At 39.2% G+C, this 24,859-nt stretch overlaps 1 protein-coding gene across 1 annotated transcript in view; it reads left to right on the forward strand.

The window, feature by feature from the left end:
* The window catches only part of LOC103203151 (phosphofructokinase, platelet), a 120,914-nt gene that overhangs the window by 84,457 nt on the left and 11,598 nt on the right, over positions 1 to 24,859 (forward strand). The window contains exons 17-20 of the mRNA XM_042781955.1: positions 8,008 to 8,172; positions 10,322 to 10,383; positions 11,020 to 11,131; positions 15,384 to 15,483. Coding sequence (XP_042637889.1) covers positions 8,008 to 8,172; positions 10,322 to 10,383; positions 11,020 to 11,131; positions 15,384 to 15,483 — 439 coding nt within the window. The remainder of the gene's footprint in view (positions 1 to 8,007; positions 8,173 to 10,321; positions 10,384 to 11,019; positions 11,132 to 15,383; positions 15,484 to 24,859) is intronic.

Raw genomic sequence — 24,859 nt, forward strand, 5'->3', positions numbered from 1 at the left:
GAGTGCAAGCCGTTTGTGATACACAGAAACCTTACAAACATTATTAAAGATTTCATACTGGTGTTGAAGGTACTGATGCTTCCTCTGCTTACTGCTCCTTCTGCCTCAGCCCTTCCTTACATATCTCAGTTCCCATTTGGCCTGTGTCAAACATATTGGTCTTAGAGGGTTCTTTATTGTGCCCCTCTCACTTCTATTAAGAGCCTTTCCAAAAAGAAACAGCCTAACAGCCTTGTTTCCATACAGCCTGCTCTAGATATATTTCTGAGCTAGAGTATTCCACAATAAATGAAGCCAAACAAAAACCACACTCACTGCCATGGAGGCGGTTCCAACTCATAGTAAACCCTATTGGGTTTCCAAGGCTATAAATCTTTACAGAAGCATACTGCTCCATCTTTCTTCCATGGAGCAGCTGATGGGCTCGAACCACTAACCTTTCAGTTAGCAGCTAAATGCCCACCAGAGCTTCATATTCTGAAAATAACCTTTTTAGAAAAAGCAATGAGGAACCCATCAAATAGTGGTGTAGATATATCCAGACCATATATGCAGTATCAATGTGCACCCTCAAATGTGTCTGATTCTGAAATAAGTTGGTATAGCTAAGGAAGTCCTAAAATAAATAACCTGCCATATCCAAAGTCCAAACAGCACACCACCAATAAGATGATTAGGAGAGGGTAGGCTGCCTGTGCCCAGCTCTTGGTAGAGGTGTTGATGTTTTCATCCTGAGGGCTTGCGGTGACAGTTGTATTATTGGTGGTGAAGAAAACACTGCTTACACTTATTCCCGTGGATACTAAATGACTAACTTCTTATTTTTCTACTGACAAAGATGCAAATGTTTGTACTCTTGCAGGTCCACGATCCCTTGTCTAAAATCCTTGGGCCACATGTATTCTAGAACTCAAATTGTTTTGGATTGAAGAAAGGCAATGCACAACATGTGCTGTGTATTATATAAATAGCCCTGCCTTTGAGGCCTGGATCAGCACCCAGGATAAAAATGCTGACTGTTCTTTCAGCTAAATGCATGGATATTCACATTAAGCAGGAAAAACAAAGACTATCAATAGGTCAATTTTGCCAACAAATGGCTTATGAAAAATGTTACTGTTGGGAGCTTTTTGATTTAGGACTTGTGGATAAGTGGACCTATATTATATAACTATTTTGGTTAACACACTGACACAGATAATCAAAACCTCTTTCTGAGTGCTAAAGAACAGCTCCTCTTTCTGACATCAGAACCTAACAGTTTCACATTGGAATTCCAAGGCAATTAATTGGATTCTTGCTGAATGATCCTGATTTATATAAGAATTGAAAAGGGACGTGGAAAGAAAACTCCTTAAAGAAGGAAAATTGCATCTCATAAAAGACAGCCAATTGTTCAAGAGGTCACAGAGACATGCACCTAATGCCAAAGGGGTCCCTAGTGAACAGGCCACCTGGTAATTTCAAGTCTCAGTCTGTCTTACAGCAGCCACATGGTGGGCATGCTGTGTTTGCATGCCTGTATGCAGCCAGGATCTCCACTGCATGAGTGAAGTTGGCCATTTGATATAGCACTTAACAGACATTTGCTGTATGTCTCTGCAAGCCTACAGAAGTTACAAGATTGGCATTGCATTTAAACTTTGTAACCTAATTGGCTTTCCCCACATATCCTAAGATGCCAAGAAATGACCTTAGCTGTTTCATTTAATGACTAACCACATTGATGCCACCTCTGTTTCCTTCTTTGACTGCTACTTGCTTTGCTGTCTATGTGCTTTGCCTTTTACTCTGCTGCCTGTTATTCTTCTCTTAGTCAGAAGAGGCGCTTGCACCAATGTGACTTTCCCTGTTCCCTGCACCTAAATGCTAATCAGAAATTTCCTTTTGCTATATTGACTTGCATGAAACACAGAGCTTGCCACTGGAAGGTCATGTCCCTCCCTTTCACTTTCCTGGAACCACAGCCCAGATGCCTAGTGACTAATAAGTCAAATGCCAGGTATGCTTTGCTAATGACACCTGTACTGATGCTTCAGGCTTATCAGGGTGCTCAGATGATAGCTGAGGCCAGAAACAGCCATGAGGAGTTTTGCATTCCTATTTGCGTTCTGCCTGCTACTATTAGCAACAATGTGCCAGGCACAGAAGGAAGTATTGGTGCTGATACTGCCCTGAATGTCATTGCAGAGGTAAGAGAAGAGTATTTCCACTTGTGTTGTCTTAACTATGTTTCTTCTGCCCTATGATGAATTCCAATCGGTTGAACTCTAGAATCTAGGATTTCCTCCTAAAGTGGAAACTTGTAAAGGAAACCCATTTAGTCTTTTAGAATGAATGAATCAAATTTACTATTTCTCTCTCTCTCTCTCTTTTTACTACTAGCTTGACTTCGTATCTCATTTTCCATTGCAGGATATTTTTTTCTAGCTTTCCTATTTTATAGAGAGCCTGTCTTACCAACTTTAGAATTATATTAAATACAGTCTTTTGGATAATGTTTGTATACCGCCTAAATAAAAAACATAAATTACTCTGTAGATGAGCTGTCTGAGTCATATCTGATGAGGCTGTTTCTCTTGCCCAAAGATGAATTCACAGATAGGTGATGTCTTCGAGGAAGGTCACAATAACATGCAGAAGGGAATTTAGATGCTGAGTAAGTATGAAAGTACCAAGAAAGAGCAGTGCTGATCCATGTAAAAGTTGATCTGGGCCACTGCTTAGAACAGTCCCTTGTTGTGACTTGAAAGACTCCTTCTAGTAGGAAGGAGTGTTAGCAGCAGCATATTCCATCATTCCATTCGGTATCATGGAGATAAGTCTTTTGATTCAGCGGGCACTGGAGATGGTGTTGACATCTACATTCTAACAGGTGGTGGCCAAAGCTTCTCCTTGAACCCTCCCACGTAAGTGTTCAAGAAACAGTGGTAGGCCATCACAGTTCCTGACATGTTGCTGGGTCTGTGTGATTCATGAGTTGTACACTAGAACTTTTGGTAGCTCCAAAGGATTTTTTCTATGAGAAGTAGTCTTCCCCAACAGGGGAAAGAAAGGTATCTAAGCCTTTGGAGTCTTACCAATGACTAATGGTGCACATATTCTTCTAGAGGGGATGTTGCTGGTCTTTTGTTTTAGAGTGTTACCTCTTGGTTGACTCCCTAGCTTCCAGTGAAAAGTTACAGATCTGCTGGAAAGTTCCCTTAGTTAACCATGGTACAGAACCTTAGAAAGCAACAGTTCTTTGCCAGATTCTTTCATCTTCTGAGTTGAAAGAAAAGGCTTTCACTTGAGGCCTCAGTGTCTTACATCTTTATTTGCATCTGACTGTTGACTTCTTAAACTGATACATAAATCTTAAGTAGCTCTCTTATTTTCTTCCTTGCATTGCATCAGCAGGTAGAAAAACTATATCACTACATGCCCTATCTTCCTCTTGTGGAGCAGCTGGGTAGGTTTGAACTGCTGACCTGATTAGCAACCAAATACCTTACTCATTGCACCACCAGAGCTCCATAAAATAACCATCAGTCACTGACTTACGTTATATACTAGGCATTGCGGTAGGCCCCACGCTTACCTTTAATATCCCCACAGGGCATATATTATTATCTCTCATATACCATATTTTTATGCAAATAACACATGAGTTTCAGGTTTTCTGCCAACCATGCAACCCCTTCATGTGTTATTTTTCTTAAGCATTATATGAGTGACCACTTCATTTACGTGGGCAAGTTATTTCAAAAAAGTATGGTATTTACGCATCCTTTACCTCACAACACCAGCAGAAAGCAGATGTTATCTATATGATGAAGGTGTGAGCTTTGCTGAGCTCTGAGCTAATGGTCTGTGGCATTGCTACTGCTTCTTGTTGTGGCATTGATGCCTGCCTTCTCTGCTGGAATCCCTCCTGAACTACTGCCCAGCGCCTTTCTCAAACTGATCATCCATTCAAGTTTAATAGAAAATCAGCTATCCTTCACAGTTGTCACCTTAAAGTATTATCACAGACATGTGAACTTAACCTGTAGCTTGCTAATGGAGCAAGATTGTCTATGTTCCCACATGAAATCCCACTGGCTTTTTTCTCTATTAACACTGCAGTCAACTCCACATTTTCTTTTCACTTTTGATTTATATTAAAACAAGAAATAAATGTAGCAAAACTTAACAGTATTTGAAATGTAGCTGGCAGTTGTTTCTCATATGTAATCATTCCCAGAGAATTTTTTCTGAGAGTCATCTGTACACCGCTGGGGAGAACATTAACTTCTGACAGGGACATCAGCCATAATGAAAATGGAAGCGAGGGCAGCTTGTTTTGCCTGAATAGTTCAGCTCACAGCTGCAATCCCTGTGATGGTCATGGAGTATCAGCCTTTCTGCAATACCTGTCCTCCCACTCTGCTAGTTCTCCTACCTCCTTTCACCCCCAAATTAGGGAACCTCCACCTTGTGCCACCAGTGGGAGACAGGGTTGCACTTGAGACTGTCACTTTTTCACATATCAGTACTACTATTAGTAATTAAATGAGATATTTTATACAGCTGAAATCACTCATTGACTTTAGCAGAAACTGAGTCAGATACAGTCTAGGTCATGAGGAGAGATTGTTTAGGAAAGCTGTATTTAGTTAAGCAAAGGTTAATTGTTCTGATCCAGCTGTAACTGTCTTCATATATTTGGTACTGTAACAAAAGAGAGAGAGAGTAAAAACATAAAGACTAAATATATGGCTTTTGTTCAGCTGTCAAGTTGACTCAGGTTTTCTCTTTCCTTTAATCTTTTCCATTAACTAGCTGTTTGGATCAAAATTTAGATATACATGTTGTTGTTGTTGTTATGTGCCGTCAAGTCAAACCTGACTCATAGCGACCCCTCCTTGGGTTTCCGAGGCAGTATCACTACGGAAGTAGGATTGCCCAACCTTCCTTCCGAGGAGTGGCTGGTGGGTTTGAACCACCAGCCGTCTGGTTAGCAGGCAAGTGTCTTAGCCACTATGCTACCAGAGCTCCTAGATATACATACAAACATAAAATTTATCTTACACTACAGCTTCTTTCCCAATAACAGTAGTTTGCCATTAAGTGATTCTAATTTTATTCTTTGAATCAGTGACAGTAATTCTCCATTACAGTGGGCATGTTGAGGAGATGAAGATGAAAAATGACCCATGAAATTTGCACCTTTCTAGGAGAATGTGCCTATTACTAACATCCCTGCCATTTGCTTTCCAATAGCAGCACTTGAGGGACTTCTGTGGAACCTGCTCTATAATCATGTTCAGTTCCATCCCACAAAATTTCTCTAAAACAAAGACCACTTGATGAGTTTTGAATACTTGCATGCCATATAAAAGTATTCAATACAGTTATGAAAAGCCTTCAGAATTCTGTATCACAACCCTAGGAGTGTGCGTTCTTTAGATCCTTCCTAGTTTCCATTCCCCATCCCTGCATAAGCACAGAGAAAAAGAGAATTTGCTGTATCATTGCCTATTTCTTTTTCCCATTTCAGTTTCTAGAGAATGCAAAGCTATCCACCAACTAAAGAACATGTTAACTTTTTAAATAAATCAATCTAATTATTTTGAGAGAGTAAGAATCTACGATACTGGGTTATACATAGGGATCATTTCCATTGAACCTGTGTTTGTTAATCAAAATGGTCTTTAAAACTTAACTCCCAAAGACTCATGTAAAAATTTCGTAATGGGTATTATTATTATTATATTTTACAAGCCTTTTTCTTCTTCATCCAAAGGTTCATAACCCCCTAATCTCGCAAACCTACTGCCCTTTGCCTCCCCTGTTTGTAATTTCACTCTAGACTCAATACTACACAGACCAGTTACAGCATTCCCTCAGAATTTGGCCCTTAACTGGTTGATGAATAGGGAATGGGGATGACACCTGCATTTACTTCATTCATTTGACAGACGTTTATTGTATCCCTAGCTCTAGTAGCATAGTGCCTAAGGCACTTGACTGCTAACCAGAAGGCTGGCGGTTCAAATCCACCAGCCACTCCTTGGAAGAAGATGGGGCAATCTACTTCCATAGTGATACTGCCTTGGAAGCCCAAGGAGGGGTCGCTATAAGTCGGGTCCGACTTGACAGCACTTAACAACAATAACAACACTGTGCTGCAGGCAAGAGTTAGGAACTGATGATACCGCAGCAGCATAAGCCAAACCTGTGATGCCTACCCTCATGGGTATCAAATCAGATAATTATGCAAATCGTTGTAGAAAGAGAAATTGTAATAATTTCTATGAAGAAAAGACAAAATATTATGAGAGCATATAAGAAGATCTCTTTAGTCCTAGAGATCAGGTAAAATTTCCCTGAGAAAATGACACTTAACTCTGACTCCAAGTTAATGAGGCACAGAGGTGCTTGTGTTGGCTTCCTATTGCTGCTTTAACAAATTAGCATAAACTCGGTGCTTTAAAACAATATATACACCCTTACTCTCTTACTGTTCTGGAGGCCAGAAGTCCAAGATCAGTTTGACTGTTCTGAAATCAAGTTGTTGCAGGGCCACACTCTGACTCTATAAAAGAATCCTTTTCTTTTCTTTCTTTTCACTTCTAGAGCAGTATTCCATGCATGCCTTGGCTCCTGGCCCCTTCCTCCATCTTCAAAGCTAGTAGCAAAGCATCTTGCTTCTGCATCATGTTGCCTCCTGCCTCTGCATCTGATCTCCTCCACCTCTCTTGTATAAGGACATTTGTGATATTTGTGATTGCATTATCCACTCAGATCATCTCCCCATCCCCAAATCCTTAAGTTACTCACATCTGCAAAGTCTCTTACTCTGTAAGGAACATTCACAGGTTCCAGGATTAGGACCTGCATGTATTTGGTGGCCATCATTCGGCCACCTCAGCATGGAAAGAATATTCCAAGCAAAGAAAACAGTATGGGTGAAGGCCCTGAGAAGGAACAGGGTATGCCATGTTCTGGAAACCGGACGCTAGTAGAATGACAGAAGTGGAAGTTGCTGCAGGGAACAGGCAGAGGTGGGATAATGCAGGGCAGGTGTTCCATTCTTCTTCCTGAAGAAGATTAAGAAATTACTGAAGGGTTTTGAGCAGGAAGTGACTCTATCAGATCTATGTTTTCACAGATAACTCTCAGCTTTGTGGAGGACAGATCAGAAGGGTCCCAGAGTAGATGCTGAGAGCCTGGTTAGAGGCTTTGCAGCTGTCCTGAGAGAGGTAATGGATGACCACTTTGACTAGTGTAAAGGAGTGGAAATGCAATAAGTGAATTTTTCTAGTTTTTGTTTGTTTATTTTTTTCTTGAGCTTGGGACTTCAAGAGGGATGATGACAACACACGTAGCATTCTGGAACCAGATGGCTATCTTTCCAGAAGATTTCTTTGGATACTTTTGTCTAAAAAGCCACCATTCATCTTTGATTAGAGGTACCTGAAACACGGGTAACATTCAGGGGCAGATTGAATATTACCCAGATCCTGTAACACAGGGAATTTTTCTGAGGAAAATAAAATATTACCCTTATTCCCATTGGCTAAATGGGAGAATTGACTCTCTTATAAAATCAAAATTCACATTAGCTAACAGTTTAACATCCTGTGATGTCTTCTTTAGCAGGGATTCATTCAAAGAGCAAAGTAGAGTAACTGGCTTGAGTGATCATCTTTTCCCATTACGTTTTCTAGGTCCACTCTGCAGAATTGCTGATGAAGAGAGCAATGATAAGGTCCACAGTCATGCCCTCAAAGTGGAAGATGAGTCAGTTGATAGTAAATGTTAGGCTGATATGTATTAGTACTAACTCAGAAGCAACACCTTTGTATCTGCGTATACTATATCTGCACATTTAATGCTCATAACTGCATATTCAGGATAGAAATCGAGAGAGACTTATTGGAAGAAATAATATTTTCAATTACTTCATGGGAGGAAACTGAGGTACCCACAACTGAGAAAGGTCCTGCATTGGAATGATTAATATTCTTTATCTGTGATCAGACATGTGACCGCCTCAAACAGTCAGCCAGTGGGACCAAGCGTCGTGTGTTCATCATTGAGACCATGGGTGGCTACTGTGGTTACCTGGCCAACATGGGGGGCCTTGCAGCTGGAGCTGATGCAGCTTATATTTTTGAAGAACCATTTGATATCAGAGACCTGCAGGTATGTAATGTGAAGCAAACCTCTTGAATTCATTAGTGCTACTGTTTTATATTATGTATAGTTTTATTTTAAGGGGTGGAGATAATGTAAAATATACTGACTTTTGTGTATTTCAAATGATAACTCTCATTGAATCCCAGTGAAATTCCCTGATTCATTTACTTTAGTATTAGGAACTCTTTTGATGGGCGAGGAGCGATGAGTTAGGATTGTATGAACACATGGCTCAGGATACCTTTTGTTCTTTCCACTTAAGCTTGTAACTTTTTTTGTTGGTGGTGGTCTGTTTAATAAACTGTTTAGTCTATCAAGTAATTAATTTTTTTCTTACATAAAGAATAAGCCATTTAAATATATTTGTTTGTTTTCTGGGAACTTTAAATAATCAATACTTTAGTCGATTGGAAGCAAACCCTTTGTATCTGTATACACTACACAGAAAACAATCTTTATATATTATATAGAAAACAAGTGGCTATGTAGTTTCTCTTGGGCTTTCTGAAATCTTTAAAACAATTCCAGACATCTGAAGTCTTTTTGCATCTGAGTTTGGGAATATTTGCAATAGTTGGAAAGCATCTTCTACTGGAACACTTTGTTACCTGCCAAAGGAAGCAGTTACTTTCCATTGTGTAATGCCAAATTTAATTAGAGAATGAAAATGAGACAGCAACTGAGGTGACTAGAGCTGTTGGGGACAGAAAAGTGTGTTTAACTCTGTATCTGTGCTGTAGGTTGTAGAGAAGAAGATGTAAGCATGTTTGCCAATTGAAAATAAAACAGAAGCCATTTAGCTCTGGCTATTCCTGTGACATGCTTCTTTTAAATATTATGATTGCTGATGCCTGTGAGGGATCTGTTTTCTTCTAAGCAGACAGAAGTATTGTAGAGGAGAAACCCTGAGACTTCTTGGAGTCCTCTAGTGTTTTTAGGTTAAGAGTTCATTCAGCTGAGCCCAATTTTGGGTTGGGTTATCCTTTCTGGACCTACCTCACCAGCTCAGATTATGATGATCAGAGCTTCTATCACATTGCCAGGCAGGAGGAAGGAAGACCACGAAATTTTGAGGGCACCCAAGATTCCATCCAAAGCAAGTAAAGGAAGAGGGGGTATCTAGAAGAGCTATCCTTCATCTGTCTTTGCCAGCCTCACCCTTAACTAATTAGTCATGAATTGAGAGTCAGGAAACCTTGAGTTATTACCAGTATTTTCCAGTTCCATCCTTGCTCTTGTGACACCTGATTCAGACTGGCATCATTTGATTCAGGTTTGCATTTCATAATGTTGATAAATTAGTAAGCCCTTTCCAAGAGGACAGGAATTAGCAAATAAAATATAACTTTTGAAAAGTTATGATTTTATGTTGTCTCTTTCCACCCAAAATAAATCAAGTGAAGAGGTAATGTTTTTCTTACCTGTAACATGGAAACTTGGACTATGAATTTCTTCACTTTGTTTCATTAAATTTTTCTGCTTAAAAGATAATGCCTTACCAGCACTAATTATAGCTCTTGGCACATAGAGAGATGTTTAATAAATGTAATTATTGCTGAGATTTGATTATATGGAAGTACCTCCATTTTCAAAAGATAAGTTATCAGAAAATACTTCATTTTTTTGTCATACTCCTAAGAAACTGATACAAGAAAATTTGTGCATAAAATTCTGTAACTTTTTCTCAGAAAATACTCATTAGGCAGTTACATGAAATTCTATCTAAAGTAATTTAACAGGTAGTTATTTTCCTATGAGAGCACAGAGATAGAAAATATTATCATGAAAATAATATACCAAGTAGCAAGAGATGAATATATAAGCATTAGGTTAGGGCACAGAGTAAATACATTCATGTTGTAAGAGGGAAATCTATTTATTTTGGAAAGCGTTTCTCATGAATGTTGTGGGTTCATTGACTAAGTCAATATATCCAATAAAGTAGCTTCCCTGCGCCTATCGTACATTGCATCATCTTGTTTCCTTATCATTACTGGCACATTTATGCTCCCTGATATATTCTTGTTTATTTGTGTATTGTCCACTGTCACGAAATATAAGAGCTGCTGCTATATTCTAGCACTTACAATCATGCAGTACTTGGCAAAGTAGGTTTTTTGTTTGTTTGTTTGATTAACAAAACACTCTTTCCTAGTCCAACGTGGAGCACCTGACGGAGAAAATGAAGACCACCATTCAGAGGGGTCTTGTGCTCAGGTAAAGGGAATGTATTTCTAATTTTACTTCAATGTTAGACCTGGATTGTTAGAATCTATTTTAAGATGTGAAATCTAATAAGCAATCATTCATTTGCTAACTGATTCTTATGATTACAGGGAAATTAGCATAAAAGTTGAGTAATTTTACAGTATATTAAAAACTTAATATGTAATATATACTGTACAATTTAAATAATTAAAGGGTGATTTTTAAAAATATTTTATTTTAGCTTTCAAGTCTATTGTTAGGAGCTCTGGTGGCATAGTGCCTAAGACATTTGACTACTAACCAGCAGGCTGGCGGTTCAAACCCACCAGCCACTCCTTGGGAAGAAGATTGGGCAATCTACTTCCGTAGTGATACTGCCTTGGAAACCTATTGTTTTTTCTAAGATATCTCCAATCATTTCTCTAAACTTTATAAATAAAGAAGAAACTATGTAGAGTCACATAAAGGGGCCAGAGGAACACAGAGGGCCCACCTAACTCTGTCAGAAAACAAGTGGCCTTTCCATAAGAGCTGAATGATCTGTGCTCTTCCAGGCAGTCAGCCAAACTATTTGGGCAGGAAACATCAGAAAAACCCTAAGCTGTGTTTTTTGATGAACAAATGACTATTTCCTCTTCTATTTAGAAATGAGAACTGCAATGAAAATTATACCACTGATTTCATTTGCCAGCTTTATTCAGAAGAAGGAAAAGGAGTATTTGATTGTAGAAAGAACGTGCTGGGTCACATGCAGCAGGTAAAGTCACTGCTGTCTTATTGTTACTAACTGCTGCCAAGCCAGTACTGACTCATGGCAACCCTGTGTACAATGGGATCAGTCCATTGTCTGATCCTAGGGTTTTCATTGGCTGATTTTGGGAAGTTGATTGCCAGAACTTTTCTTCCTAATCCATCCTATTCTGGAAGCTTAGCTGACACCTGTTCAGCATCCTAGCAACACTTAAGCCTCCAGTGATAGACAAGTGGTGTCTGTGCATAAGGTGTGCTGTCTGGGAAGAGAACCCAGTTCTCTCACATGGAAGATGGGAGTTCTCCCTCTGAACTACCTCTGTTCCCTATGCCAGCATTAATCCATAAAAAACTCACTGAGGGTTACATACAAAGCAGTAAATGAAGCTGATATTGTATAATTTTTTTAGATTGATGTCTTAGCCATTTTGAAAAAAATTGTGTATATATAAGTAATCTTAAAATGATTGAAAACAACATTTGAACTATGCTTTAGATCCACTTAAAAGTCATACCAAATATCACTACAGTTTGTAACTCTTTCAGTTGTTTGTGATATTTGGATGTAGGGGGATTTTGAAGAAAACTCTCAAGTTTCATATAAATAGTGTCACCAGTTAATTGGAAAAATTTATTCAAATTAAATACTTCATCAAGGTTGATACTGAAATTTAATGACAGTTTAAATTGAAATATCAGACAAATGGTTCTTATTTACAATTTACTCTAAATCAGAATGATTTGGAAAGAATCTTTTGAGGTGATGGTAAGGTACATCTTAATTCCATGGTTTACAAATGTTCCTAAATCACATGGTAGCTAGGAATTGGACTTGGGAATAATGTGTCCCAGTTCTCTTCTCCCTTCTTTCCATTATTACCTGTCATTCCTTCTGTTTCAGAGGACTTCTATCCTAGAGTTTATTAATTAATTTTACAGGGCCCATGAATCTCTTGAAATTGAATTATGATGTGCATATTTTTTTCAGTGTGAGTTCACAGTGTCTATCATATTCTTAAAGGAAATTGTGGGCTTTTCCCCAGAAAAGCTTAATAAATCTTGATATAAGATTCTAAAACATTGAAGATTTTAGTTGACTTATGCTAAAGGGGCAGGGAGGCCACATCTTCTGACCTCCTCTAACCACACAAGAGGAAGACAGAATCACCATCAGTAGCCCAAGGCCTAGTCCTGTGAGACCAGACCTGCTATCTCCCTCCAGCCCTTTCATCAACCGTTCCTCCCGCAGCACTCACCACCTTTCTGCTGCATTCGATAAGTCACTACAGTGGCCACACAGAGCTCACAGATTATGGGATATATTAGGGAAGCACCAGGTTACAATTGAAGTTCAAGAAAATGCTCAGTCTCTTTCAGCCCATCATCTCTCAGCCAACAGTCTCTCATAGTCTCTCTCCCAGCAGTGCGTGTCCCTCGGTGTCTCTCTCAGCAATGTGTGTCTCTTGCATCTCTTTCCCAGCAGTGCGTGTTTCCCAGGAGCGTGTTTCTCTCAGCAGAACGCTCTTCTCAGCAGCAGAGAGACTTCTGCCTCTAGGAGGTCTCCTTTTGAACCTGGCAGAGTGGCCACACTAACCAATCAAAACATCAGAGTTCTAAGCACCTGAGAGAGAGTGAACCTCCCAGAATGTTGCTTTGTGTCACACCCAAGAGAAATAACCCAGGTGGATAACATTTACAATCAGGAGCACCTCAGTTGCTCATTCCACCACTGAGTTTACAAAGACTTATGGCTAGAAAAGCCATACCAGGTAATTTACTACAACACAGGCCACCCCCTGGCTTTTCTAGCCATTATCCCATCCCTTTTATACTTCAAAAATTAACATCCCCTTCACCATCAGTTTAAAAATAACCATACCAATGAAAGTGTGTAAGCCAGCCACTTCATGTCTTTATTTCCCCCCATTTTAAATAGCCAATTTCTAATTTGTCCATCACTATCAAACCTGTACTCTGAGGAGACAAGCATGGTCCTTTCTCTCTGGAGAATCTTCTGTTCTGCTTGGAAACTTCAGGCATCAGAATCCATAAACAAGCAAAGTCCAGCCCAGTGCAAGCCATCAACTTGCAGCAACTTAACACCAGCTCAGTGTCAAATATCTTCCTCTTCATTTGGTTGGGTTCTGGTCAGCTCAGCCCTAGCCATTCCAGCTAGGTCATGGGTACCAACTGCCAAGTTTGGGAGTCACACTCTTCCCTTTACTTCAGACCAGCCAGCACCTTCTCTCACATTTTTAATTCTCAGGGACTATTTCAGTGCCCGTAGGCTCACAAGTCCTTGCACGTCAGACCAGCCAGCCCTTCCTCTCATTCCCAGCCTCCATGGCCTAGGTCAAAGTGTACCAAACTCAGCCTGTTTCTTCTTTGCTACACTTCCCCCATTTCCACTCACGTGGACCCAGGTGGTCACAAGTGAGCAACATATAAGCCTACTGCTCACTGGCTTCCTTTAACTTTCAGTCCTGGGAGGTATTTCTCTCATGGACCAAGACTTAACTGCCTTGATGTACCCAAAGCCTAAATGCTTGCTCAAAATTCAAAAAGCCAAACAGTCTTTTTTTTTTTTTTCCCCTCTTCAGATTTTCAAATGCAAATCTTCCATTTTCTCAGCAGTACTGGGTGGGGCTCAGGTTTTCTTCCTTAGCTCCTAGTACTCTGTACACACAGGGCTTGAAACAAAAGCCTGTGTTTCTTCTGGGCAAATTCTATTTCCCCTTTTAAACATATCCAATCAAGTATCAGCTGAAGGGAGACTTACACACTCTCTATTATCCACACCCCATAATCATTTCTAATGTACAAGCAGGTAAGAGACATGCAATACCCGTAGTACATTCAGGCAAACATGTAATCCAAAACACACAATCGTTTTTAAAACATTCCAGGTTCTCACCTTGACTACAATCCCATTCTATGCATGTGGCCTTGGGCCTTTGGCTGGGTGTAACCAAAAGCTCTAGCTTCTGAATCAATTATCTCCTTTAAGAGGTAACACCAAACAAAGTAACCCTCTAAGAATCCAAAGTTTCACTTCCCAGGCCCCTTCCTTCTTTCTTTTACAAAGTCTCATGCTTCTATGAGTCTGGAACCACTGCAAGGAATCCTACTGCTTCTGACACCAACTGCTAAAGGGACAGGGAGGCCACATCTTCTGATCTCTAACCACACAAGAGGAAGACAGAATCACCATCAGTAGCCCAAGGCCTATTCCTGTGAGGCTAGACACGCTGCCTCCCTCCAGCCCTTTTACCAACCCTGACACCAACCGTTCCTCCTGCAGTAGTCACCACCTTTCTGCTGGGTTTGATAATTCACCGCAGTGGCCACACAGAACTCACAGATTATGGGGTTTATTAGGGAAGCACCAGGTTGCAATTCAAGTTCAGGAAGAACGCCCAGTCTCTCTCAGCCCACCGTCTCTCAGCCAACAGTCTCTCACAGTCTCTCTCCCAGCGGTGCCTGTCCCTTGGTGTCTCTCTCAGCAATGCATGTCTCTTGCGTCTCTTTTCCAGCAGCACGTGTCTCTCAGGAGCACGCGTCTCGTGTCTCTTTCCCAGCAGCATGTGTCTCTCAAGAGCACATGTCTCTCAGGAGCGCAATTCTCTCGGGAGTGCGTTTCTCTCAGGAGTGCGTTCATCTCAGCAGCAGTCAGAGAGACTTCTGCCTCTAGATCTCCTTTTGAGCCTGGAAGAGTGGCCAAACTAACCAATCATAACAGAGTTCTAAGCACCTGAGAGAGAGCAAACCTCCCAGAACATTGCTTTGTGTTCCACCCAACAGAAATACCCCTGGTGGATAACACTCACAATCAGGAGCTCCTCAGTTGCTCATTCCACCACTGAGTTTACAAAGGATTATGGCTAGAAAAGCCATACCAGGCAATTTACTACACCACAATTTATTTGGTTTATTAAAATCTGTGTTTTAACTGGGGGAAAAAGACACTATCATACTGGGCCTAATAGGCTGAGGTCAGGTACAAGACCTCCAGGGTTTTGTTTTGTAATTTGGGTTTGGGTTTAGGTTTGGTTTTTTTTGTTCGTTTGTTTGTTTGTTCCCAGAGACAAAAATATGTTTAAAAAAAAAAATTGAAAATTTGAATTTCTTATAAATATAATGTAAAGTGTGTTAAGTAATAGAAATCTTAACACTAATATGGTGGTAACTTCTTCTTTTTAATATACGGTCTGGTAAGCATTGTGTAACTAATGTTTTATATAACTTTTTACCATCTACAGGGTGGAGCACCTTCTCCATTTGATAGAAACTTTGGAACAAAAATTTCTGCCAGAGCTATGCAGTGGATTACTACAAAACTAAAAGAACCTCATGGAACAGGTACAAAGACACAAGGGTGTGTGGACTCAGTGGTTGAGACTGAAGCTGGCACCCTTAGAAATACCTGTAATTTATGAAATAGGATATTTGTTCTTGTTTTTCTAGTTTTGATTGAGCACTGAACTGCATGTGATAAAAATGTTTTAATTTTGCTAGTCTCTGAGTGTCACTACTTATGACTGTTAAGGTAATAATTAAAACATAAATATAATTAGTAAGTCCTGAAACTCTCCCCCCTCCCAAAAAAAAAAAAAAAAAAAAACTATTGCCATCAAGTCCATTCAAGCTTATGACAGACAACCTTATGTGTCACAGAGCAGACTTGCTCCATAGGACTTTCCTGGCTGCTATCTTTTTTTTTTTTTAATTGTGATTTGAGTGTAAGTTTACAGAGCAAATCAGTTTTCCATTCAACAATCCATACACATTCTCTCTTGTGACATTTATTATAATCCCTGCATTGTAACAGCATTTGTCCCACTTCTTCCTATGCCTACCCCTTCCCTTCGTTCTTCCTTCCCATCCCCTCCTACCTTCCTCTAATTCTACCCCTGGGCAAATGATCTCATATGTTTGATTGTTGTAATAAGTGCACAATCTTTTGATATTGCTGTTCACCAAATAGGTCTGTCTATTGTCTGTCTGCCAGTTGAATCATGGGGGTTAAATTCAGTTTGTAGCTTCAAGAGTGTCTAAGGCCTATAGTCTTGGGCATTCTACCAGTCCTCATCAGACCAGTAAGCCTGGTCTTTTTCATGATTTTGAGTTTTGTTCCACATTTTCCCCAACTCTATCCAAGACCTCTTGTTGTTATCCCTTTCAGAGCAGTTACCAGTGGTAGCTAGGCACCATCTAGTTCTTATGATCTCAGGATCATGGAGGCTGGGGTTCATGTGTGTCCCATTAGTCCTTTGTACTAATTGTTTCCTGCATCTTTCATTTTCTTCATTCTTTTTTACTCAGAATGGGGGGAGAAAAATACTTGCACCTTAGATTCTTCATAAGCTTTTAAGACTCTAGTTGCTACTTACCAAAGTAGGGTGTAGAACATTGCCTTTGTGGACTATATTATTCCACTTGACCTTAGTGTCCCGTGAGACTATGGTCCTGAGCCTTCACACCCAGCGGCTCATGCCCTCAAGGTATATGATTATGACTAAGACGTTTTCCATTCAAATGGAATGCAAAAGTTGGAAAGAAAGAAGAATCACCAGTAGTTGGAAAATTTGGCCTTGGTGACAGAAATAATGCTGGAACTCGCATGGTAGAATTTTGTAAGACCAATGACTTGTTCATTGCAAACAGCTTTTGTGAACAACACAAACGGCGGCTGTGCACGTGGACTTCACCAGATGGAACACACAGGAATCAGATTAAGTACATCTGTGGCAAGAGGTGATGGAGAAGCTCAATATCTTCAGCCAAAATCAGGCCAGGAGCTGATTGTGGAACAGACCATCAACTGCTCATATGCAAGTTCAACTTGAAGTTAAAGACAATTAAAACAAATCCACGAGAGCCAAAATATTATCTAGAATATATCCCTCCTGAATTTAGAGATCATCTAAAGAACAGATTTGATGCATTGAACACCAGTGACCAAAAACCAGACTTGTGGGATGACATCAAGAGCATCATCCATGAAGAAAGCAAGAAGTCACTAAAAAGACAGCAAAAGAAGTGAAGACCAAAATGGATGATAGAAGAGACTCTGAAACTTGCCCTTGAGCGGAGAGTAGCTAGATCAAATGGAAGAAATGACAAGATAAAAGAGCTGAACAGAAATTTCAAAGAGCAGCTTGAGCAGACAAAACCAATTATTATAATGAAATGTGCAAAGACCTGGAGTTTGGAAACCAAAAAGGAAGAACATGCTCTGCATTTTTCAAACAAATTCTGAAAGAATTGAGGAAAAAATTTAAGCCTCGAGTTGCAATATTGAAAGATTCTAAGGGCAAAATATTGAATGATGCAGGGAACATCAAAAGAAGATGGAAGGAATATGCAAAGTCACTGTACCAAAAAGAACTGGTCGATCTTCATCCATTTCAGGAGGTGGCATGTGATCTAGAACCAGTGGTACTGAAGGAGGAAGTCAAAGTTGCAATGAAGGAATTGGTGAAGAACAAGGCTCTGGGAATTGATGGAATACCCATTGAGATATTTCAACAAATGCATGCCCCATTGGAGGCACTCACTTGGTTATGCCAAGAGATTTGGAAGACAGCTACCTGGCCAACTGACTGGAAGAGATCCATATTCGTACCCATTCCAAAGAAAGGTGATCCCACAGAATGTGGAAATTATCCAACAATATCATTAATATCGCACGCAAGTAAGATCTTACTGAAAATGATTCAAAAATGGTCACAGCAGTATATTGACAGAGAACTTCTAGATGTGCAAGCTGGATTCAGAAGAGGACGTGAAACAAGGGATATCATAGCTGCTGTCGGATGGATCTTGGCTCAAGACAGAGAATACCAGAAAGATGCTTACTTGTGTTTTATTGACTGTGCAAAAGCATTTGATTGTGTGATCATGACAAATTATGGATACCATTGAGAAGAATGCAAAAGAATTCCCAAACACTTGATAGTACTCATGAGGAACCTGTACCTTGACCAGGAGGCTGTCATTCAAATGGAACAAGAGGACACTACATGGTTTAAAATCAAGAAGAGGGTACGTTAGGGTTGTATCCTTTCCCCATACTTATTCAATCTATATGCTGAGCAAATAATCTGAGAAGCTGGACTATATGAAGAAAAATGTGGCATCAGGATTTGAGGAAGAATCATTAACAACCTGAGATATGCAGATGATACAACTTTGCTTGCTGAAAGTGAGGATGACTTGTGGCTCTTACTGATGAAGATTGAGGAACCCAGTCTGCAGTATGGATTACATCTCAATATAAAGAAGACAAAAATCCTCACAACTGGACCAACGAGCAACATCACAATAAATGGAGAAAAGATTGAGGTTGTCAAAGAATTTATGTTACTTGGTTCTACAATCAACGCCAATGGAAGCAGCAGTCAGGACATTAGATGACATGTAGCATTGGGCAGGTCAGCTGCGAAGGAACTCTTTCAAGTGCTGAGGAGCAAGGATGTCTCCTTGAGGACTAAGGTGTGCCTGACACAGGCCATGATATTTCCATTCGCCTTGTATGCATGTGACAGCTGGACAATGAATAAGGAAGACTGAAGAAGAGTTGATGCTTTTGAGTTGTGGTGCTGGTAAAGAATGCCGAAGGTACCACGGACTGCTAAAAGAACTAACAGATCTGTCCTGGAGGAAGTGCAGCCGAGATGCTCCTTGGAAGCGATGATGGCCACACTTCGCCTCGCCTACTTTGGTCATGTTGTCATAGGGAACCATTCCCTGGAGAAGGATGTCATGCTTGGTAAGGTGGAGGGTCAACGAAAGAGGGGAAGGCCTTCAACGAGATGGATTGACACGGTGACTGCAACAATGGGCTCAAGTATAGCAAGGATCATGGAGCTGGTGTAGGATAGGGTGGTGTTTCATTTTGCTGTGCATGGGATCACTATGAGTTGGAAATGACTCAACAGCACCTAACAACAATAACAACAAGACGTTTTCATAACTTTGTTTTTGTGTGGTCTGTTATGTTCATGGATATACTTGCAGCACATATGAATACAGAGGTAGAGAGACCCTCTGTCAACATTATATATATTCATGGTGTAGTCCCATTCACCTTGCCACCCTTGTTCAGCTTGAGTGTTTATGCATCTACTCCTAAATTATTAGTATTACTATTACTGCAGGATTGTATATGTAATTTTATTTACCATTATGGCCTTTAACTATTGTGTTCCTCCCTGTCTCCTCCACTGCTTTGATCATTTTATGCTGACTTCCCCTTATTGTATATTGCCTCTCACTTCACCCAAGTTAATATGTGTCTACCCTGTAGTTGATGATTGTCCCCCCTTTCTCCTTCCACCCTGGTAATCTTCAACAAACAGTTCTTTCTGTGTATAAACCTTTTCTTAACTTTTTACAGTAGTGGTCTCATATAATAATTATTCTTTTGTGATTGACTAATTTTACTCAACATAATATTATTTAGGTTCATTCATGTTATGAAGTGTTTTGCAGACTGTTATTCTTTAACGCTGTGTATTATTCCATTATGTGTATGTACCATAGTTTGTTTATCAGTTCATCCGTTGATGGGCAATTAGATTGTTTCCATCTTTTTGCTATTGTGAATAATTCTGCGATGTACATGGGTGTGTATATATCTATTTATGTCATGGTGCTTATTCCTCTAGCCTATTTCCCACCTAGTAGTGGGATTGATGGATCATATGATATTTCTATTCCAACTTCTTAAGGAAGCACCATACCATTTTCCACTTCTATCAGCAGTGTATAAGGGTTTTAGTCTCTTCACACTCTCGCTAGCATTGGTTGTTTCCTGTTTTTTGTTTTTTTTTTTTTTAAACTTTGTTCTTAATGTTGGGATGAGATGATGTCTTATTGTTGTTTTGATTTGCATCTCTCTTATGTTGATGATTGCAAGCATTTCTTCATGTGTTTGTTGGTCACCTGAATGTCTTCTTTGGTAAAGGGTCTGTTCAAGTCTTCTGCCATTTTTTAATTGGATTGTTTGTCTTTCTTTTGTTGAAGTATTGAAGTTTTCTATGTATTTTGAAGATTAGTCCTGTGTCCAGTGTTTCATCACCAAAAATCTTTTCCCAGTCAGCAGGTCCTCTTCTTACTCTTTTGACAAAGTCTTTTGATGCACATAAATGTTTAATTTTCAGGAGGTCCCAGGTGTCTGGTTTGTCTTCTGCTGCCTATGCATTTTTTAAAGTTATGTTTGATAGTGTACTTTAACAATGTATTAGGGTCCCTACGTTTGCCCTTATTTTTTCTTTGATGATCATTATAGTTTGGGGTATTACATTTAGGTCTTTGATCCATTTTGAGGTAATTTTAGTAGATGGTGTGAGATCTTGATGGATCCTGTTTCATTTTTCCTGTATTTTTTTTTTTTTTTTTTTTTGCTGTAATCTTTACAGAAGAAGATCACCCAGCCTTTGTCTGTGATGCTGCTGGATGGCTTTGAACTGCCAGCCTTTAGGTTAAGGAGCTCTGGTGGTGCAGTGCCTAAGGCATTTGACCGCTAACCAGAAGGTTGGTGGTACAAATCTGCCAGCTGACCTGCAAAAGGAATTGGGGCAGTCTACTTCCGTAAAGATTTACCACCTTGGAAACCCAAAGATGGGGTCTCCATGAGTCGGAGTCAACTTGATGGCAGTAAGTTAGTAAAATAAAAACAAAATCCAAAATACTCTGCCATCAAGTTGATTCTGATTCATAGCAGTCCCTGTGGGACAGAGTTAAACTGCCATATAGTGTTTCCAAGGCTGTAAATCTTTACGGAAGCAGACTGGATATCATTCTCCTGTGAAGCAGTTGGTTGGTTCAAACACCCTACCTTTTGGTTAACAATTGAACGCTTTAACCACTGTGACAGCAGGGCTCCTTTTTAGGTTAGTTGATAAGCACAACTGTTTGCACCACCCAAGGACTTTAATTAGTAAAAGAAAATGCTTATTAGTGATGATGGGCATTCAAATAATTTAGTAACATTTTTATTCTTTTAATAAGTAGAATATTGCTCTGCACATATAAGACAGTAAAATGTAAAATATGATTTTTATTTACTTTTTTGTTTGTTTGTATGGGTTCTTTGTAGCTACATGGGACTTTTCTTTGAACTGGCTTTAAGACACTTAGCCTTATCCATTGACTCATTCATTGCTAGTCTTTTTTTTTTTTTTTCTTTTTTGAATTTTTATTGTGATTTGTGTGAAAGTTTACAGAGCAAATTCATCTTCCATACAACAGTTAATACACATTTTGTCTCAGGACTGAAATTCCCCATAGTATAATAGCTCTTTTCCCACTTCCTCCCCATAGTTACCTCTTCCCTGTGTCCTTCCCTTCCATGCACTTCTGCCCCCTGAGCTGTCTCTCTGTACAAACACTGCCCTTCTGTTCTCCAATGATTGATTGCTCCAAGTAGTGTATCTACCTGATGTAAATGATCACTCTATATGTCTGTCTGTTGTTTGGCTGGAAGCCACAGGAGTGAGTTCAATTCCAGACCTAAAGGGTAGCTAGGGGCCATAGTCTCAGAGGTCTCACCAGGCTCTATCAGACCAACAAACCTGGTCTTTTTTTTTTTTCTTTTTTTTATGATTGTGAGTTTTGTTACACATTGTTCTCCCACCCTATCCAGGATCTCCTGCACTAATCCCCCTCGAGTGGTTGACAGTGGTAGCCAGACACCATCTAGTTCTTCTGGTCTCATGGTTAGATAGGCTGAGGATCTCATGGTCTACCAGTGCCTTGGAGTAATTGTTCCCATTTGTCTTTGGTTTTCTTCATTTTTCTTTGCTCTGGATGAGGAGGGACCTATCATTGCATCTAGATGGCTGCTTGCGAACTTTTAAGTTCCCGTGTCTACTCACTAAAGTAGGCTGTAGAACAATGTTTTTTGTGTAGTGTGTTATGCCAGTTGAGCTTGATGTCCCTTCAGACCATGATCCCAAGCTTACAAGTCCAACTGCTTGCTCCCTCCAGGGAGCTGGCTGTGACCAAGAAACCACCACAACCCTGTCCCTTGTCAGCTCTGCTATACACCTGGACATTCTTCCAGCACATAAAAATATGCAGTGCTATAAATTCTTTTCTTATAGAAAAACAGTAACAACATCCTAGGATTGGAAGGTATCTAATCTGTTTTTCTCCTTCAAAATCTAAGTATGGGCTTCCTTGATTGTATTTTAACCCCTTCTCACCAGAAGTTGTCACTAACCTGAGTATTGTGACTCATTCCCTGGTTTGTCCCTTTGAGTTTTACTTGTTGTTGTTGTTATTGTTGTTATGTGCCATCGAGTCGGCCCGACTCATAGCGACCCCTCCTTGGGTTTCCGAGGCAGTATCACTACGGAAGTAGGATTGCCCAACCTTCCTTCCGAGGAGTGGCTGGTGGGTTTGAGTTTTACTATCCATGATTAAATCTTCAAAAAATATATTAGTTAGTTGAGTTTGTTTCTGTTCTTTATATGAATGGAAGCCTGAGGTATGTATTTTCTCTGTGACTTACTTTTTGTGTAGGTTAGGTTTTTTAGATACATTCATGTTGATGCATATATTTGATGCATATAGTTGTGGTTCGTCATAAAATATTTCATTGGGTATGCCACCTTTAGCCCATTTCTACTGATACTGACTCTTGTGCTTCCCAGTTTTACGTTAAAACAAACAGTGCTCCTGTGCACATGCACGTGTTTCTATGTGTTATCTGTCCCTTTAACCTACACCCACGACTGGAATCACTGGTGTATGCACAGGTCCAGCTTTTACTCTTTCCAAACTGGTTTTACCAATTACATTTACAGACCTGCAGGGTTTGAGATTTCCTGTTTCTCCACTTCTAGCTACTACTTGATACAGGGCTGACTTTAATTATTGCCTATTTGGTGGATGCAAAACAGTCTCATTGTGCCTTTAAAATGCTAAACTTCATAGATAATGTGGAAAATGCTACATTTTACATGGTTATTTAATGTTCTTGTTTCCTCTGTGAAACTCTTTATCTGTCCAAGTATTTTACTACCTTTTCTATTAGTTGGTTATATTTATCTTACTATTTTGCAAGAATTTTTTATATTATTTTTTACTTTGTAGCAGTTACACACACATATTTTTTACTCTATTTTATCCATCACATGTTGCAAATATTTTTCTCCTATTTTGTGGCATATCTTTTCATTTTCTGTGTCTTTTTATAAAATATTGCTATTTTATTGTAGTCAAATTTACTAAGCTTTTGCTTTATGGTCTGATTTTTTTTATGTTGCCCAAATATTCTCCTTTTACATTAATTCTTTAATCCACTTTAATTGATATGAATGTTAAGGTCTAATTTTATTTTCTTCCATGTGAATGATCAGTCATTGGGGTGCCATATATTAGAAAATTCATTTTTTTCCTACTCTACAGCATAATCTCTATTATAGACCAAAAAACAAAACAAAAAAAGAAACAACCCAAACCCACTGCTATTGAGTCAATTCTGACTCCTAGTGACCCCCATTGGGTTTCTGAGGCAGTAAATCTTTACAGAAGTAGATTGCCCAGTCTTGCTTCCATGGAGTGGTTGGTGGGTTTGAACTTCCAACCTTCTGGTTAGCAGTCAAATGCCTTAGGCACTGGACTACCCTCTAGAGCTCCTTCTATTATAGACTAGGTAGCTATAAATGTATGAGATTATTTCCAGGTTATTTAGTCCATTAGCCAGTTATCTGTCTTTGCCAGTAATTCCACAGGTTTATAAATAATTACTGATATCTGATAGAATAAGTCTTTCTACCTGGTTCTTCTTCTAGTGTTTTAGTGATTTTTGGCCTTATGTTTGCACTGGCACAGGAATACTAGAAGCAGATTGTCAAGGTCCACCAAAAATCCATTAGATTTTTAATGGAATTGCATTTAATCAATAAATTATCTGGAGAAGGATTGACAGTTTTATAATATTGAGGTTTCTAATTCCTGAGTATTTTCTCTCTCCCTCTGTCCATATATTTAGATCTTTTGTCAAACTTTTATTAAAACATTGTTTTTTCCACAAAAATCTTACAAATCTGTTGTTAGATATATTCCCAGATTCTTGATTTTTTTAAACAAATAATACTGTAAATAGTATGTAGAAACACAACTGGTTTTTGGAAACTGATTTTGACATTAGTGACTCTTCTCTATTCGTAATGCGAAAAATTATTTGCTGATTTATTTTTCACTGACACATTCATATCATCTGTATAAGAACTTTATATTTATTCATTGCTTTTTTGTTTGTGGTTTTTTTTTTTTTTTTTTTGGTGAGTGTTTGTGCATTACTGCACCAGCTAATATCTCCAGTAAAATCTTGGGGAGATGTAAGGCTAACAGAAATCCTTGTTTTTTCCTTGCCTTAATGAGTATAAGGAATGTTTTCAATGTTGCATGATTAAGACTGGTTTTTGCTTTGGTCTTCAGTAGATGTTCATTATTTGATATTTTTTATTCATGAAAGGATGTTGTATTTTTTAAGTTATTTTGCATCAAATGAGATGATTATATAATTTTTCTTCATTAATCTCTTAATGTGGTAAATGATTTTAACTGAATTTTCTAATGCTAAGACTATCCTTGAATTCCTCACATAAACTTCATTTGGTGATAACATATCATCTTTTACCCATTGCTAGATTCAATTTACAGTTACTTTATATAGGCTTTTTCCTTGCTGTTGTTTGAAGTATGTTTTTTTTTTTTTTTT

Source organism: Orycteropus afer, unplaced genomic scaffold, assembly GCF_000298275.1.
Source record: "Orycteropus afer afer isolate SDZICR_OR568_19922 unplaced genomic scaffold, OryAfe1.0 scaffold00203, whole genome shotgun sequence".
In the NCBI taxonomy this organism is placed as follows: Eukaryota; Metazoa; Chordata; class Mammalia; order Tubulidentata; family Orycteropodidae; genus Orycteropus; species Orycteropus afer.